At 32.0% G+C, this 18,923-nt stretch overlaps 2 protein-coding genes across 4 annotated transcripts; both read left to right on the plus strand.

Moving 5' to 3' along the window:
- The first annotated feature begins 692 nt into the window (after window positions 1-692).
- On the plus strand, window positions 693-10,107 carry LOC108345944 (polyribonucleotide nucleotidyltransferase 2, mitochondrial). The gene is made up of 16 exons (XM_017584808.2): window positions 693-1,117; window positions 1,207-1,362; window positions 2,427-2,597; window positions 2,781-2,906; window positions 2,984-3,145; window positions 3,308-3,427; window positions 3,714-3,851; window positions 3,974-4,136; window positions 5,350-5,475; window positions 6,645-6,775; window positions 7,262-7,481; window positions 7,564-7,647; window positions 8,001-8,080; window positions 8,414-8,557; window positions 8,675-9,370; window positions 9,457-10,107. The coding sequence occupies exons 1-16, from the start codon at window positions 812-814 to the stop codon at window positions 9,559-9,561; spliced, it is 2,928 nt and encodes a 975-aa protein (XP_017440297.1). The 5' UTR covers window positions 693-811; the 3' UTR covers window positions 9,562-10,107.
- A 3,437-nt stretch (window positions 10,108-13,544) lies between these two features.
- Window positions 13,545-18,080, plus strand: LOC128193668 (cysteine-rich receptor-like protein kinase 42). Of its 3 annotated transcripts, XM_052867720.1 has the most exons (6): window positions 13,551-14,816; window positions 15,079-15,186; window positions 15,360-15,707; window positions 16,153-16,387; window positions 16,635-16,779; window positions 17,405-18,080. In XM_052867720.1, exons 1-6 carry the CDS (start codon window positions 14,033-14,035, stop codon window positions 17,780-17,782), a joined length of 1,998 nt encoding a protein of 665 aa, XP_052723680.1. In that variant the 5' UTR covers window positions 13,551-14,032; the 3' UTR covers window positions 17,783-18,080. The 3 variants fall into 3 exon arrangements, with proteins under 3 accessions (XP_052723682.1, XP_052723681.1, XP_052723680.1); XM_052867722.1 differs by lacking the exons at window positions 16,635-16,779; window positions 17,405-18,080 and having other exon boundaries at window positions 13,545-14,816; window positions 15,360-15,663; window positions 16,153-16,337; XM_052867721.1 differs by lacking the exons at window positions 16,635-16,779; window positions 17,405-18,080 and having other exon boundaries at window positions 13,547-14,816; window positions 16,153-16,391.
- Window positions 18,081-18,923: the final 843 nt, after the last annotated feature.

The following is an 18,923-nucleotide window of genomic DNA, read 5'->3' on the forward strand; positions in this document are numbered from 1 at the left end:
TGAAGGCACAGTTCGATGAGAGGCTGGCAATGAAAAACAAATGTAAAGAGCGCTCACAATGGTGCGAAGGAGTCTGTTGTTAGATCTCCATCCTGACACGATTGGATAAGTCATTATTGACGATGTTGGTATCAGAAGACGACAGAGACTCTAACAAATTGTGTCTAGGAAATGACTAATATGTGACAAAGGAGGTTAGGATTAAATCCCCTTTTTAGTCTTTACACTATTGCATGTATGGAAGTAGAAGAAAATGATGAGATGAAGAAGAGTCAAAGAGATAGGGAAAACAATATGTATAATGATGATGAAGCTTATGAATATGAGTGAATGATCATAGAAGAAAATAATGGATGAAGATTGGATAGTATATATGGTGTTCATTTGATTTGGTGAGAAATAAGGAGAGGTAAGGAGAAAAAGAAAAAGAAAATAGAAGCAAAGACGTCAAAATAATAATAATAAAAGACTCGCTCAAATAGAATTGGAAGAGTAGGAGAAAAGAGAAAAAGTCAAAATAAAGCTCAACAAATCTTCGCGCTTCAATTATCTTGTTTTTCATTTCTCCATTTTCAACATATTTAGAAAAATTAAAAAAAATGTAGAAAAGTACATGATCAACTTTGTGTAAAAAAAATGTTAATATATCATTTCCTATAATAAAAACCCTAAACCCAACATAGCTCTATGTTAAGGGAACAAATGATAAAATTCCTAAGCCCTGCGTAGCTTTCTGTTAAACCCTACATAACTCTTAGTTAAGCGAGTTGGTGTTGTGCCCTGCGTTTCATTTTTCCCTTCACCATTCCAAATGAGGAGAGCGAACCCACTCCTCCGCAGACTACCACCGCACTTTCTCACATGGCGCACCTTCCGTTTTCACACCATTTTCTCCGGCCGCCGAGGCTTCGCCGGCACCACCACCACCACCAATACAAAACACCTCGACATCTTCACGGAGCAATTTGAGATCGGCTCGCGCGTGATCACGCTCGAGACAGGAAAGTTCGCCCGCTTCGCAAACGGCGCCGTCGTTTTGACGATGGAAAACACTAACGTTCTCTCCACCGTCGTCTCCGCTAAAGGTGATGCTGTTCGCGATTTCTTACCTCTCACTGTAAGTGTCTCTGCTACTCTCTCTTGCTCAAGTAGTATTCCGTTAAATGTCTCGATGAAACATGATGAAAACCTCGCTCGTGATAACAGGTGGATTATCAAGAGAAGCAGTTCGCGCAAGGCGTGATTCCGACCTCGTTCACGCGGAGGGAAGGTCCTCCTAAAGAGCGCGAGCTCTTATGTGGGCGAATCATTGACCGGCCAATTCGACCGTTGTTTCCTCCTGGATTTTACCACGAGGTTCAGGTGCGTCATGTTACTATCATTTTATCGTACTTGCTCTTTTGTGTGTTTAATTGTTATGCATGTACAATGTGAATAATTTTTAACGTATGCTAATTAGAAATAACGACTAAGTATAACTTTTAAGGCAGGTTTTGCAACATCAACTACTTAAAAATCATTGTAAAACACCATTCTTGTTAGTGTTCAATGTTGTCACTTTAGTCATTGAAACTAAAATTAGTCCACATTATGTGAAACAGGTCTCCAAACAAACCAACAAGTTACCTTTTCTAATGGGACTGGATTCTGATTCCTTAACTAAGACTAAGATTTTAGGTTGAAGTCTTGTAAATGGAACTATGTGGTTGGGAGGAGGCTGTCGGTCATATTCCCAAGAAGAGGTAAAGAGTGGATACTCAGTATTAATAAAATAGTTACTCGAAGATAAGTTCCTAACCTAAACCACTCTTTGTTACTTTGATCTTTAAACATTTGCTAATATAGGGTCTATTTGGAAAAAATTTCTCTCTAACCACTTGTAGAAGAAAATAAGAGGGAAAGATGAAATAAAGTTCACTATAAGCTAATGTTATGCATGCGTTGAAAACAATCATTTAGAGAAGCTCATTTGTAATAAAGTTACATATTAACTGATGTATATGTTACTTTCAATTAATGGAGAAGTTCTTTTCATTTTTTCTTCGTATTCTTATCTCTCAACAATGGTTATGAAGACATTTAGTCATAATCACTAAAGTGGTACGACTTCTTGAATTTTAGACTAAAGTGATTGATATATTGCATTTTTAGATACTTTGTTTTTTTTTTTAAATTTCTTCAGTGATTAAAAGTGATATTGTTATACACTTTCATTGTGAAAGTTATTACACGGTGAACCAATCAGAATCAGTAGTAGTTAATATGAAAAACAGCTAATTTACCATACATGACAATGTGTAACTGCGTGTTTGTGGAAAAGACATTTACTATCAAACCGTGTTTCTAATTAAATTGTTTACTATTTTTGTTTAATTTTTATTTGTGATGGGTTTTTTCTAATAAAAAAGAAATATTTCACTTACTAGGTAACGGCAAGTGTTCTTTCTTCGGATGGAGAACATGATCCAGATGTGTTGGCAGCTAATGCAACATCAGCTGCTTTAATGTTATCAGATATTCCTTGGGGCGGTCCCATTGGAATGGTTCGAATTGGTAGGATATGTGGGAAGTTTATAGTAAATCCTACCACGAATGAGGTAATTTAGAGCAAATTATGTTGTTTAAAGTGATTATGCAATATTTTTTTTATTGATGGAACTTTGTTTTGTAACTTAGTTAGATTTTGACTTTGTTAATGCCTTTTTGAATGGTTTGACTCTGTTCATCTCTGTTAACCCATTCTTTTCTGTTCTCATTGCCTTCTAATTATGATGTTGCAGCTTAAATTGAGTGATCTTAACTTGGTGTATGCCGGTACAATGGACAAAACTTTGATGATTGATGTGCAAGCTTGTGAGATATCTGAGAAAGACCTAGAAGCTGGGTTAAGGATGGCTCATCTAGAGGTGATTTTGAAATTTGTTACTTGGTTTATTCTTTTGTTAAATGAATGTTATTGAGATGGGTTGCTGTAATTCATCAGGCAATTAAGTATATTGAACCTCAAATCAGACTTGCTGCTAAAGCTGGTAAATCTAAGAAGGAGTACAAATTGTCTATGCTGTCCGACAAAACAATGGACAAAGTTAGTAATATAGCAGAGGAACCTATCAAAGCTGTTTTTACTGATCCTACCTATGGGAAGGTATTCTATTCTTTCTCTTGTTTTCTTGTTTAATATGTTTTGTGAAAGTTCCTACTATGGGAAGGTGTTCTATTCTTTTTCTCTTGTTTAATAAGTTTTGTGAAAGTTAGATGTTTTTTCTTCATTTTACATTTGGATTATCTGTTATGGATTTTCATCCAGTTTGAACGTGGGGAAGCATTGGACAATATTACCCAAGATGTAAAGAGAGTGCTTGTAGAAGAAGGTGATGAAGAAAGCTTAAAAGTCTTATCAAAGGCTGTAGATACCGCAAGGAAGAAGGTATGGAGCATTGCGATAAGTTTACAATTTTAGAGACTAATATGCCTATTACCTTTTTCATTTTAAGATTACAAGTAGGGAACAAATATCAAAGGAAACTCACTAGGGCTATTGTTTGAGTAAATAGAAAGTAATAAAGATTTATCTTATTGGTCTGATTCATCATCATCTTCTAAAGTTTCCAACGAAATAGGGAGATGTTTTAGTCATAAAATATTTAGTTCTAAACTTGAAAATGAATGTAGGGGTATTTTATTTGCACTCAGTAAAGTATTCATCATTTTAGGTGGTTCGTAAAAGAATTATTGCAGAAGGAAACAGAGTTGATGGAAGACAACTAGATGAAGTAAGGCCTTTGTATTGTGAAGCTGGATGTATACCCTTGTTGCATGGATCTGCGTTATTTTCCCGTGGAGAAACACAGGTATATTATTTTATGTTTTTTGTTATTGGTGGTTGAAAGTTAGGCATATGTGAAGATGCGAAATAGTATATTTTTTTAGTTCGAGTTCTATCTACTGTGGTGTAAGTTGATGTCATTGACAGGTTCTTTGTACAGTAACACTTGGAGCACCTACAGATGCTCAACGCTTGGAGTCTGTTGTCGGTCCTCCGTCAAAGAGATTTATGCTTCACTATAGTTTTCCACCATTCTGCATAAATGAAGTTGGTAAACATGGTGGTATAAACCGGCGTGAAGTTGGTCATGGTAAATGAGTAACGTATAAATATTATCCAAAGTTTCTTGTGGTCTCCCATATTTGAAAAATAGCTAAAATCTCTGTACAACGTTTCCCTTCAAAATGTCAATACATAATTGAGTAGGACTTGTTTTTGTTTTTTGAAAGAAAAATGCTGTTTTAATTTAACACTACTTTGAAATTTAAACAATGAGAAAGGTTTATTATTGAAAGAAAAAAAAAATAAGTGTCTTTCTCAGAAGTTCTATACTCCCTTCACTATTATCTGCCACTTTGGAAGATAGTGTACAAATTTAGGAATGGTCTCCGCCACTATATCCCCCTAATTTAGTTTAGTGTGCATAATGTTTAAGAATTAGACAGTTGGAAAGATAATGGTTAATATTGTCTTTAACTTAAATATATGCTGTTTTATCTTTATTTTAAGACATTATTATTGGAATATTTTATCTATCTGGGCATTTAATTAGGTATCCTATCTTGGGATATTGGTGGTAAAGCTTTTTCTATTGCTATTTGAGGGTGAACAAGAGAGATCCATGACTGCTGGATCTTTTCTACCTATCTGTTTTTTCTGCCTTTGTGATGATGGATATTCAATTTTGTTTGGTGGAATGAATGACAAAGTAAACTGATGAGAGGTAATTGGCGGTGGAGAGAGTTACTTAATGTAAACACGATCATGTGCGGTATAGAAAATTAAATTTAATTGTTGGGAGTATAGTTTTAAACCTCTAGTTAGTGTTCAGCATATTTGTTAGGTAGTAGTTACTGACAAATGTATCATTTAACTAATTTTCTGTTAGTTCAGGTGGTCGGGAGTTAGTTGAAGTAGTTACATTTCTACTGTAATACTTGATCAGCTATTCACAACTAATTCTCATCCTATTGTATTGACTTCATTTTTACACTGAATAAAATTCTTGTTTATATGATTTCTCTCAAACTTTAAAAATATTTTACTATATAATAAAAGAGGAAATTACCAAAAGTCTGTGTATGAAATAGTAAACACCAGAATCTACCATTCAATGCTGAAAGGACAGTCTCAAAAAATTATCAATTGAGATAAAATAATTAACGGCTGACCAAACAGGGATACTTATTTTGGAAACCAGAAAGAGACATTGTTCTTAATAATAGAAGTGATTGTATTTCAGCTTTGCCAATCAAAAAGGTCATTAATTAACAAGTTTCTTTTTTGTCGTCTTACTTTTTCAGGAACTCTTGCTGAGAAAGCTTTTCTTGCTGTTTTGCCCCCTAAAGAAGATTTTCCATATACCATTCGTGTCAACTCTGAAGTGATGGCTTCAGATGGTTCAACGTCAATGGCAACTGTATGTGGAGGTACACTTTTTTAATGCACGACATCAGAATTTGTAATGCCATTTTATGACCATATTCATGTTTAAGCTTCATAAACATTAAGTATTCTTCTTTTTGAATAAAAAAATCATTGTTAGAAAAAGAGAGTCAAAATGAATGTACGATGTAAGTTGTAGCTTGTTACTAGGTGTGCAAACCATGGTAGTTGAATTGCAAATCGTATCACGTATAAGAGAGCTTATGTTTTGTATCGCAAATCATTTTGTATTGTTAAGATTCATAAACATTTAAAAAGTATAACATAAAAAATATACAAACACGTAAAGATGTAATTAATAGCAACAATTACGTTAAAAAAGAGTGATTATATAATAATAAATCAAGTTAATGTTATAACGGTTGGATTGGGTTAGATTGTATGACCCAACTCCTTTGTTAAGAAAAAAATACTTGGGTTGATAAATATTTGATCCAAAAAAACAATTTTATGGGTACAGTGACTGTCTCCATAGTCACCATTTTTCTTTTGGGTGCAGTAGTAATTTTAGAGGGAGTTATCATTTACTAATTACCCTTTAAATGTTTTAAACTAAATATGGGCTAAAGTTTTAGGTTAAAACCAGACTCATTTCTTACCCACTTAAAAACCCTAGCTTATCTGTCTTTATTCATCAACACTAGAAGGCCAGGTTGTGCCTTTGGCAGCCACGTTGATGCCCTGAGAGTCGCCGTCGCTGCCGTGAGTAGCCACCAAAAGAGGTGCTGCTGTGGTTTGTTAGCTTCTTCTCCCCCATCGATGGGAGGGATTACACCGTGAGAGGTGCCATCGCAAGAGTTGCTGCAGCAAGAGTACCTGCAGCAAGAGTACCTGCCATGAGAGGTACCACGACGAGTGACATCTCTCTGTGTGGATGTTATGATTCAAGCTGTGATTCAGAGAGATTCATTTGATTTGATATCGATTCAAAAATCGAGTCGTATGATACGAACACAATACAGGAGTAAAAACAAGTCTTCGAGCTATTCTTATTGATTTGTATCGTGAATAGTCCGATACTTGTTACCATGTGCAAACCCACAGAACAATAGAGAAGTATGCAATTTAATATAATTTGATCCGCTGCAAGTAACATGCCAATGTCCATGGGCAAATAAAGAGAAAATTCACGGTGAATCTTTCCATTCTGTAGGTAGTATGGCTTTGATGGAGGCTGGAATTCCTGTACGTGAACATGTTGCTGGGGTTTCTGTGGGTCTTGTTAGTGAGCTTGATCCATCCACTGGCAAAATAGCAGACTATCGCATATTGACTGATATTCTGGTAAATTCCAGAACTTGTTGAGTTATATCATTTCATATATTGTTGAGCTATATCATTTTATATACTGGCTATTTTGGTTGGAAGGTATACTTTCTATTAATTTAACAACTATACTTACCTTCAAGTTCATGTTGTTACTCATGGCCTTTCTGTGATCATTTTGAATAATAACTTGTGTCAATTTTTTTGGAACAATTTCTATATTTTTAATTTATGTTGAAATGTTTTTTAATTTCAAATAAAGATGCTCAAAAAGTGATGAATTTTGTTTGCATGTTTGTTAAGAATATATAATTTAATATAGTTACATTGTGACATTCTAGTTTCTTACTTTTGATAATCGAAATATGTGTTTCAATAATATTAAATATTTCAACGTTTACCTTTATGTTTTATGGAATCTTGTGTTTCAGTTATTCTATATTAATTTTGAACAAAAAAAGATTATTGATTTCATGCAAAAGTGTTATTTTTAATTTTTCTAAGGGCTTGGAGGACCATTTGGGTGACATAGACTTCAAAATTGCTGGAACTCGAAAAGGAGTTACTGCTAGTCAGTTGGATATGAAACCAGCTGGAATTCCTCTGGATATCGTTTGTGAATGTTTAGAACCTGCACACAAAGCTCGTCTTCTCATTCTTGAACACATGGAACAAGAAATTAGTATACCTCGCAACAAGAATGACAGTACTTCTCCACGACTAGGTTGACATTTTTATCTTTTCTAATAGGTTTCCTTGATAAAGTATGATGTACCAAAGTTTGAAATTTATTTCTGATGATGCAGCCACTTTAAAGTACAACAACGATGCTATTCGTCGCCTCATTGGGCCAATGGGCGCTCTAAAGAAAAAAATTGAAGAAGAAACAGGTGAATTTAACTTTTAAGTATCTTTGGTCTCCCCTGCCACTTAGACTGAATTGTGAAGTTGTCTTATACTTCCCGTTTCTGATATGCTTTTTGAGGTATAACTGTAGAAGGATTCATTTTGTTCATAGTTTTTGGGTCTGCGAGCTTTGATCCTTCTTAATCTTGTCACTGATTGCAGTGTTTTTTAAAAATTCTTTTTAAACTATACATTGATATATTGTCCCATGTTTGTCTTTTATGATTTCTACTGAATTCTGCGTGCTGTATTATATATATATATATATATGTATGTATATATATACTTAGAGTGATTGATCAAATTTACTGAACATGTTATCATGCACTCCAATCAGGTGCACGGATGTCTGTAGGCGATGGAGAACTTACAGTAGTTGCTAAGAATCAATCTGTAATGGACAAAGTACTAGAAAAGGTACTTCTTCCATTCTGTTGAACCATTAATTTTTATTCAATCGTGCTTTTTGTTTGGAGTCCTATTCTTTTAGTCACAAGTGAGATAATTGTCTATCCTATATCAGGAATTGCTGATGCACTGATAAATTGATAATATCATGAAGTAATGCTTTCCTTAAGAATTATTAATTACATATATTCATATATACTACTCGGTGGGAGTCATATGTGGCTCTTCATTTTGTTTATATACATGCTAAGTCATGGATATATCAATGACAAATGGTGAAATGTCACCCTCATATATTTCATAATGGTTTTCATTCTGAAGTTCAATCCTCTTGTTTGCCAGGTTGATTTTATTGTGGGCCGTGAAATTGAAGTTGGAGGTATCTACACAGGTATTGTCACCAATATAAAAGAATACGGCGCTTTTGTGGAGTTTAATGGTGGCCACCAAGGCTTACTCCACATTTCTGAGTTGTCATATGAACCTGTATGTATGATTTTAACTATTTTTTTTGGTTGTCGTTAAGGGTCGTGTGTTGGGTCTGCTAATAGCAGGCAAAACAATTTGTATGTAATAATTTGTCTTTAATGACTGCATACATAGGTTTCCCGAGTTTCAGAGGTTGTCTCTGTTGGCCAGAAGCTTTCTTTGATGTGCATAGGCCAAGATGTTTATGGTAACATCAAATTATCGCTTAAAGCAACTTTTCCTCGTCCTGGAATATTGGAGACTAATGATGTAACTGAAGGATCTGTTACGTCCGCAAAAGAAACAGACGGGAATGCGTCTAGAGTACAAGAACAACAAAATTCTGCTTCTGAGTTGTCTTTAGGTGATCTTGAGTCGGGTGAAGCAAAATCCCCAACCTCCCAAGTACCAGTAATTGTAATACGTAGTGCTGCAGAGTGTGATGAAGAGGAGAAATCTTCCAAAGTTCCTCAGGTTGATAATGGTGTCCAATTGGATCGCAAGTCAAAATCACGTCCATCTCAAAATGCAATTCATTCTGCACCGAAATCAAAATCTCGTAAATCTCAAGATGTTATCGATTCTTCAACTTCTCATTCAGGTCCCTTGCCATATACTAATGCTAAGAAGACAAAACTTTCAATGCAAAAAGAGTCAACATCTGATCTTCAAAAGCAAGAGGGGGGTGAACAAAAACCTAAAAATAGGGCTTCTGTAACTGCAAAAGATCTTGAAGTTGGAACCATAGTAACTGCTAAAGTATATCAAGTTCGTGCGCAGGGGTTTGTGTTGGATTTGGGTGGAGGAGTTCGAGGAGTGTACCGATTTGAGGTAGGAATCCATCTTTGTATTGTCTTTTTGTCTGCACCATGAGCCATTCAATTCACTTGCTAACCTGTTACTGTTCTATCGTGCAGGAAAATAATAGTAGGGACTTTAAAATAGGCGATGAGATGCGAGTGGTGTGCTCAAGCTTTTCTAGCAAGGGAATTCCTGTATTGTCTTTAGTTGATGATAAATAACTTCCCTGTTGGTCGTTCATGAGAGTCCATATATTTACCCTGCCATGGCTTGGAATATTCAAATATAAGGTGGTTAATAGTTTTGGATATATGGCAAAGTGATGGTAATGCTCGTCTTGCAGGGACGATGATTTCGGTGCAGCTGTTTAGGTTCAAAATTCTGTAGTGATTAAACTAGTTTACCAAAATTTTTCTTTATCAGTTGCAATTGGTGAGTTAGAAGAGATTAACTTTGTGATCGACGGAAGGCATGGACGTGGTTCCAGGATACTGCATGATTGAAGAAAAACAACTACAATTCCTTGACACAACATATTATAGATTGATGTTATCAGAGTAAAGGCTAATAAGCACGAACAGTGTTATAATTTTATTGGTGATGAGAAAATTTTCTTATGCTCTTAACCTTTACCATGTATTATCATTAGAGTTTACTGATCAATAGCAGAATTTGCAGATTTTCGTGTTAAAACATTGATACGTCTGTTATCTATCAATAGATGTGGTCATTGGCAGTGAATTTCATTCATTGCAATTTCAGTGTCAGAGTGTTTAGGTGATTTTTTTCTTTGGTGTAAAAGTTAAAGAAATAAATAACAAATTTTAGTTGTAAGAAAATATCCATAAACGTAATGTTATAATTCTGATTATTCTTGGTTAAATTTAAGAATTAATATTTTTTTATTCAAATGAATTGTCTCGCTCAACAAGTATACTTGCAGTAAGAGGTATATTTGAAAATTTTATTTTTATATGAAAAATAGAAAACTTGTAGCATGTGTTGTGTGAAGTGGTGATTATTTGAAAGAATCGTTTGACTTAACCAAATTAAAAACTTCACAACTAAAATAAATTCATATAGCTAATGTTACAATTTTGACCAAAAGATTTATTTTCTAATTCTAATATATATTTTTAATAGTGAGAGAGATCCAAGATAGCACGTAACTGAGATTGATCATATATAAAAGTTAAGTTTGGTGGGAGGTTGGAATAAGTCCGAAAACTTGTCTTTAAAGAATATGACTTCAGAAAATAAGTATTAAAAATAACTTAATTAAATTCATATTTCAAGAAAATGACTAATATAATTAAAAGATCCACAGTGAATCACAACTTTAAAAACAATTCAAGATAATTGTTATTTTAATTGTTTTCTTGTCCACAAAAGATTGTAATTTAAGGAAAAAAATGTTCAACATTTACAACTGATTGATACATCAAATAAATTATTTTTTGATTTTTTAGTACGCACGCATATAAATATGTAACTCAACTAAAAGACATACCAATTTTATTTGGATAATAATAATAATAAACCTTTGAATTAATCCTAAAATATTTGACCCGAATTAAACAGTAGTAACCAAATCCTGACTCGACAGTCAAAACATATAATTATTATTTCTGTATAATGTGGTCAACTATTAACTATTAAGTCAACAATCACAAATGTCAAAAACAACAGCTTATTTAAATACTGCTTTCAAAGTCAGAAAACTTTTGTGCATTCATAGCTTGTAATTTATTGTTCATGTGACTTTTTTATTTTAACAAGTAAAAGTATAAACTTGTTATCAAAACTAATTCTATAACTAGTTAAGTTCTTTAATTATGTTACGCAATTTAAATTTTAATGTTATGTAAGATTTTGCTTTGTTTCAGGTAATTACGTTATGTTCTATATGTGTTAGGTTTATTCAGAAATGAAATTTATTGAAAAAATATAATATAAATTTAAATTTAATTATATAAGAGATTCAACATTATTTTTCATATAACATTTTAAAATAATAAAAGAATCAATATCAATTTTTATATATTATTTTATTTTTTTATTTTTATCTATGAGTATAAGTTTTTCTTCTTCTTTTATTTACACACAAACTTTGACAGTATCCTAATGTGAAGAAGACATTGATACCTTAAAAAAGAAGGAAACTTCACCAACCATTGATGTGTTTCAAATTGGATTATTATGCACATAAAGTTAAGCTTCTAAAGCTTAAAGGTTTTCTGAGAAAATAAATTATCAAAGATATTCAGCATTAATAAAATCTGAAATAAATTAATATAATAGATTTGAGATGATTTTTAATATAAAACTTTAAAATGGTAAATTTATGTGTTTCTTTTGTAGAGTAACTTTTTTTTTATCTTTACTAAATATATCTTTAAATTCCTAACAAAACTAAATTAATTAAATACCATTTTATCATAAAAAATTAGACAGTTGTTGAAAAAATTATAATAATTTTCTCATTCTTCTTTATTGTTGAGTTACTAAAAAATTAAGTTAATCTAAAATAACAAAACTATTTTTAAATAATTTTATAATCGAAACTATTCATCAACTCTTTAATAGATAAAATATATTTTTTTAATTTTAACCTTTTTTTATTTTATATATTTCAAATGCTTTACAATATACTTGAGATTCAGAAGTGATATATTTAAATGAAAAACAAAAGCAGATAAACTAAAGCTAAACTTAATTTATTTTAGTGAAACCAAAAATTATATGTGGTAAAAAAAAAGTTAATAATTTTATTCTTATTTTAATATTATTCAAACTTATCATGTATGACTTTGTTATGCTTGAATTCTTCTTAAGAAATCTACGTATATTCTACTCAAGTCCACTCACATTCTTCATTGAAACAATTTCTTCTTTTAGGGTCAACTTTTAACCAATAAAATTATATAAATTGTGAGAAATATTTATTGAGTAATTCAAATCCAAAATTAGCCCAAAAGAAAAGGTCTATTTAGCAATTAGTCAAACATCCAATCACATTTTAAGGAGTAAAATGGAAATATGTTATTTTTATTCTTAAAATCTTGTCTATTCAAACATTCTAGAAAGCATGTTAACTTGCTCCATAAGAATATAATTCTCAAAAGTTGTAAAAATTGCATGTTGACATACAAAACAAAACACTAAAAATAAATAGTTGACAAAAAAGATTGACCTCAGTTGCAATAAAGATGATCATAATAAAGTTGATTAATTAGTTAAGTCAGTAGCATTAAATTTGTTTAAAATTGAATTATTTTCCGAAAAACATCATTAAACAATTTATACTAATAATAGAATTTTTGTTTTTTAAACTATATTCTTTAATATGTAGTGAAAAAGACCATTTATAATTTATGAATAAAATTAATTAAAGACACTTCAAATTATTAATATAAGCACCAATTAAAAAAATTAAAATAAGACAGCCAAAAAACAAAAAAAAAATTATGTTTTATATTTAAAAGGAGAAAACACGTTTGTATTAGATAATTATCATGGTTCATCACCAATCATTTCTGTTTACTTCGAAAGTGTATTGAAGAGTCAAATCAATATCTTAAAAAAAGTGCAATATTCCCTTTGACAACTCCATAAAAGCTTTTACACGATTTTTCTCCCTTTTTCTAGAAGAAAAACTAAATTAAATTTGTCAGTAGTACTTGACTTTAATTTAAATAAATTAGTAAATAAAAATCATAATTTACTATTCATCTATATGCTTTTAAAGTTATTTTTTAATAAGATAATTTTTCTATCAAATTAAAAACATAATTTTGTCATTTCTATATAAAAAAATAATCTTACAATATCTCAATTGAAAAATAATCACATAATTATGTAAATTTACAAATGGTCTTATTTTATTTACCACAAACTATAAAATCTCTTTTTCTTGACCCTATATATATAGGCAAAATTTAGTTGAAAGGGAGAAAATTTGACAGTCATATTACTAATTAAATATTAAAAAATTGCATAATTATTTTAAAAAATAAATATATCCGTAATTATTGATTACAATTTATTAAAAATTGCAAAATCTTATGGATTTTACTTATTGTTTGAACAATTTTATATAATTCCCAGTAAATTTACCAAAAAAAATGTCAGAAAATCTAAAACCTTGGATACTATATATTAGAAACCATTGTTAATAATGAATGTTTGATGTGCTTGGTTTGAACATTCCACGAGTGACTATGCTGTCACAGTGATGATGTTAGAAACTGAAGCAAACGATGACAGTAACACAAGAACAAGGAAAAGTCAAAGGTGCCAAAAACACGCAAACTTTCTCTCTCTATCTCTGTCTCTCTCATTGCCTTTTCTTTCACTCAAAATCAGAAAACACACAACAAGAAGAAGACTCGACAATTTCTTGCAGAACATCAACAAGAAAGCTTTATAAAAACAATCAAAAGCTGCAACTTGAAGATTTTTTAAGTCTGAGTGATCAATCACAACCATATTTGTGACTGTATCAATCAAAGATAAGGACAAAACTACGCAAATGTGACAGCATCAGTAGTATTTGTCTATAATTTTCAGCAATATCAAAGATTAGACACATGTGACTGTATTATTATTAGTCTTGTTTTTCTGCAATATAAAGAATCAGTAGGAAATCAAGAACATAACCAAACCAGTTTGAAGGATTTGATAACAAGCATCATGGCTTTCAAATGTCACAGCAACCAGTGCAAGATTGCAGCTTTTGATGTTGTTATCTTGGCAGTGGCCACCCTCTTGTGTTTCTCACATTCAGCAGTGTCTGATCCAAGAATCTCTGAAGTGGGGTTGTACTGTGGCACTCACAGAGCATCACCAAGTGGTAACTATGTCCCTGTTTTCACCAAAGAAATGGGAAGGCTTCAAGAGCTTGTGAGCAAAAACAACTGGGGCACTCATTCTGAGGAACCGTCATCAACCTCTCCGATCTATGGTTTGGCACAGTGCTTCCAAGATCTTTCCAATATTGATTGTCTTCAGTGCTTTGCAGCCAGTCGCACCAAGCTTCCTCGCTGCGTGCCTTCCGTTTCTGGTCACATTTACCTTGATGGTTGCTTCCTTCGCTATGATAACTACAGTTTCTACTCTGAGGACACTGACCCTTTGAGGGATACAGTGAACTGCACCACACAGTATGGTGGTGTGGCTGGTGAGGCTGAGGTGGTGTTTGGCAAGAGTGTTGGGAAAGTGGTTGAGAATGTGGTGAGGGTGGCAGTGAATGAGGGAAGAGGGTTTGCAGTGGGAGAAGGTGAGGGAGTTTATGCTTTGGCACAGTGCTGGAAAACTGTTGGAGAAAAAGGGTGTGGTGATTGCTTGAAGAAAGCTGGAAATGAGGTTAGAGGGTGTTTGCCTAAGAAGGAAGGGAGGGCCTTGAATTCTGGCTGTTATTTGAGATATTCCACTGTTAAGTTCTACAATCAAGGAGGTGAACATGGTGATGGAGATGGTAAGAGTGTTGTATTGTACTAGTTTGAAGTTTTCATATCAAAATCTTCTATCATGCACTTTCAATACTTCCACTGCTTATAGAATACATGATAAGGGAAAGAAGATGGAGTTGAATTTGTTATTCTATCATTGTGACAAAAATGCAGCATTTCAGACACTACCATAACAGTTCCTAGATTTTAATTCATAGATGACAGATTCATATTAGTCATTTATTTTACACACATGTTGATGCCATTGTCCATGTTCTCATTTTTCAGATTCTTCTAGAAAAAGAACCATCATTACAGCAGTCTCAATCTTGGCTGCAGTTGTTGTAGTTCTCTCTCTCTTAGTCTCCTATGTGGCCTTCACCAAAAAGAGAAAAAGTAAAGTTCTGTAGAACACTATTGTCTTAACAATTACATATATATATATATATATATATATATATATATATATATATATATATATATATATATATATATATCATTTCTCTATTTAGAATGATTGTCTGTTAATTTTTCTGATGCTGGATTTCATATTCTCCTGATCCAATCAGAAAAAGACTTCATTGAGATTCCCTCTTATTTGAAGAATTCTAGCTTGAATTACAAATATGAAACTCTTGAGAAGGCCACGGATTATTTTAGCACTCCAAGAAAAATAGGCCAAGGAGGAGCTGGTTCTGTGTTCAAAGGGACTCTCCCAAACGGGAAAGATGTTGCTGTTAAGAGATTGATCTTCAATAATAGACAATGGGTGGATGATTTCTTCAATGAAGTGAATTTAATCAGTGGAATAAATCACAAGAACCTTGTCAAGCTATTGGGTTGCAGCATTGAAGGCCCTGAGAGCCTCATTGTGTATGAATACCTACCTAACAAGAGCTTAGACCATTTCATTTTTGGTACCCTTTCTCTCTATTAATGAAAATATCGTGCTATGTTTTCAATTAGTTTCTTACTTGAGTTAAATATCTAGTTAATTTGTTGGGAATCCGTGAATCCAAGTCCTACATTCGATAGAAATGAAAAATTAGAGAATTATATAAAGGTGAAAACCCATTAATCCATTGTCTTAAGGTTTTGAGTAGAGAGTAATGTCAATTTCTTACGCGGATGGGGTGAGATTTCATACAAGTTCATTATTTTTGCCCCTCAAATTAAAATCTCTTTTTTAATCCCTTATTTATGAAAGTGTCATATACATGGTGTTTTGTTTTTCATAAGAATTAGTCCTTTTTTTGATTTCATAAGATCAACCTCTTTGATGCAAATAGTGAAGTAAGGGCAAGAGAAAATCAAATTCTTATGTGCAGTTTCAGTAAGGTGATACACTAATTTGCTTTGCAGAAAAGGACAAAACAAGGATTCTAAAATGGAAGCAGAGGTTTGAAATAATTGTTGGAATTGCAGAAGGGCTTGCATATCTTCATGGAGGCTCTGAAATAAGAATAATCCATAGAGACATCAAAAGTAGCAATGTTCTTCTTGATGAGAATCTCAACCCCAAGATTGCAGATTTTGGTCTTGCAAGGTGTTTCGGTGCTGATAAAACACATCTAAGCACAGGAATTGCTGGAACACTGTGAGTCTTTGACTTTATCACATCACATCATGCATGCAAGGTTCAAACCTACATTTTCAAATGTGCATATCACTTCATGATATGTAATGTATTGTAATAGGAAAACACTGTTATCATATAAAGAAACCATTCAAGAAAAAAGCATGAGCTGATAATTGAAACTGTGTAGTTTTTATGCATTTTGTTAACGGGTTTCTTGGTTTTAAGTGACACCAGTTCTTTTTTTTCTGTCCATTTCTTGGAGCAGAGGTTACATGGCTCCTGAGTATCTTACTCAAGGACAACTTACAGATAAAGCAGATGTTTATAGTTTTGGAGTGCTTGTTCTAGAGACTGCAAGTGGCAGGAAGAACAATGTCTTCCGTGAGGATTCTGATTCTCTTTTGCAAACAGTAAGATTAGTGCCTAAACTGCATAAAGATTAATTAAACCCTTGTTGAATGAACTAGTGTTTATAATCTTAATGCTAAGGTATAAAGTTGTTTCTGTTAGAATTTCAAGTGCTAGTCTAAGTTCCACAGTGGATAGAAATAAAAAAGTATATAAAGGTGAAGATCTATTATCTTAAGGTTTTGAACAGAGAGTGATGTCGATTCCTTATGTGGTTGGACTCAAATCTTATTGGTATCATATCTTTTGAGTAAACCTCCTCCTTGATAAACTCAACAGTTTTTGTGATTAAAAACAAATATGATTAACTTTCATATGAACTTCTTCAAATAAATGAAAGTAATTAACTGATACATCATAAGTTATTTTTATAAGCTCTCTCAAGGACTTAGAATTTGCTCACATAAACTTCTCAGAAATACTTCTCAGAAAAGAAAAGAAAACAAATTAACTTATCTGTTTTTTTTTCTTCTAAATATTCTTCTAGGAAAGTTAATCAGAACACAGAAAAGTGCTTATGTTCTATGATAAGTGCAAATAGAGTATGAAAGTGTTGTTGTTCCAACTGCATATAAATACTTCATTGTTTGTGATTACTGATGTAGAATGATTGTTGTTCTGCACCAGATTTGGAAACTTTACCAATCAAACAGATTGGCTGAAGCTGTAGATCCATGCTTGGGAGATGAGTTTCCTGAAAGAGAAGCATCAAGGGTGTTTCAAATTGGATTACTGTGCACACAAGCTTCTGCTTCCCTTAGGCCATCCATGGCTCAAGTTGCTTGCATGTTAAGCAATTCAAATTTGGATGTGCCTATACCAAAACAACCTCCATTTTTGAACTCTAGATTACTCAGTCAAACAGCTCCTTTGGGTTTTAGCATGGATAACTCCTCATCAAACACATTTCAAAAGATTGGTGTGTCTTATAGCCCCTCTCAGTCTTCTAGTTCATGCAGCTTAATTAGACCATGCAAAAGTGAAGAAACAATTTTGGAAGCTTGATTCCCAAAATTCCATTTTTTTTTTATATTCCCTCAGCTAACCTACCAAAAAGAAAAGGATAGTTATATCAAGTTTTATCTTCAATATGGATTCAAATTGCCTCATAGTAACCGAGAAGAGCAAGAAATTTTCCAACAGAGACTTTTCATCATACTAAACAAGTAAATTACAATGACCTGGTTGGACATTGAGTATATAGTTTAACAGAGATTTTTCTTTTATATATGTAATATGTATATTTTTGTATATATTCATTTTTACTCTCTTTTTCTAATAATGATTCTTTTTTAATTAAAAAGAAGAATACTTTATATTCCCATATTCTAAGAAGTGTTTTCTATATGGTATCTTTAGATAAATTTTAATAATTAGTAAAAGTTATTCTGTCAAAGTAAAATAAATTTAATACTAGACTACATAAACAATATAATGGTGCTAAATTCATGACATTTTAAATGGATAATCTCAAAGAAATTGTACTTACATACATACAATGTTGTCAAATAAAAATATATAATTCAGTAAAAATGTTATATTCGAATATTTATTTCCATTGTATCACTAGTATTATTTGGTTTTGCTTTAAAAGCACAAGTTTCTATGAAAATATATAAAACAATATAAAATTAAAAAAACAAAAAGATAATAATTTAATTTATAACATCATAAGGACAAAAAAATCAGCCTAATTTTAATTGATTAAAAAAGCACACTAATTATATACCTCTAAATCATTGCATACCATTTTATACATTGGACAATTCATATCTTCTTTTTTTAACTTAGGTCTGCTTAAATTTATTTTTATAAAATATAAATCATATTCGCATTAAAAACACTTTAATAGAAAAAAAAAATTATGTTATTTATTTATTCACTTGTTTTTTTCCCTTTTTTTTTCATTAAGAAGTTATAGTAATAGGAAAAAAAATTAAACGTATCTTGAGAATTTTATTCCCTAGGTTTTTCTTGTTGCTGTTTCTCCATTCTTCTCATTTTCCTTTTTTTTTTCTTGAGATAATATGTATTACTTAATTTATATTAACTTAAATGTAATTAAGATTAGTTAATTTTTACATTAATACTAAAATTAAAATAACTAAAATTAAATTCCCATTGAGTGTGTACAAATTTGAAGAAA

Source organism: Vigna angularis, chromosome 8, assembly GCF_016808095.1.
Source record: "Vigna angularis cultivar LongXiaoDou No.4 chromosome 8, ASM1680809v1, whole genome shotgun sequence".
NCBI classification, from domain to species: domain Eukaryota; kingdom Viridiplantae; phylum Streptophyta; class Magnoliopsida; order Fabales; family Fabaceae; genus Vigna; species Vigna angularis.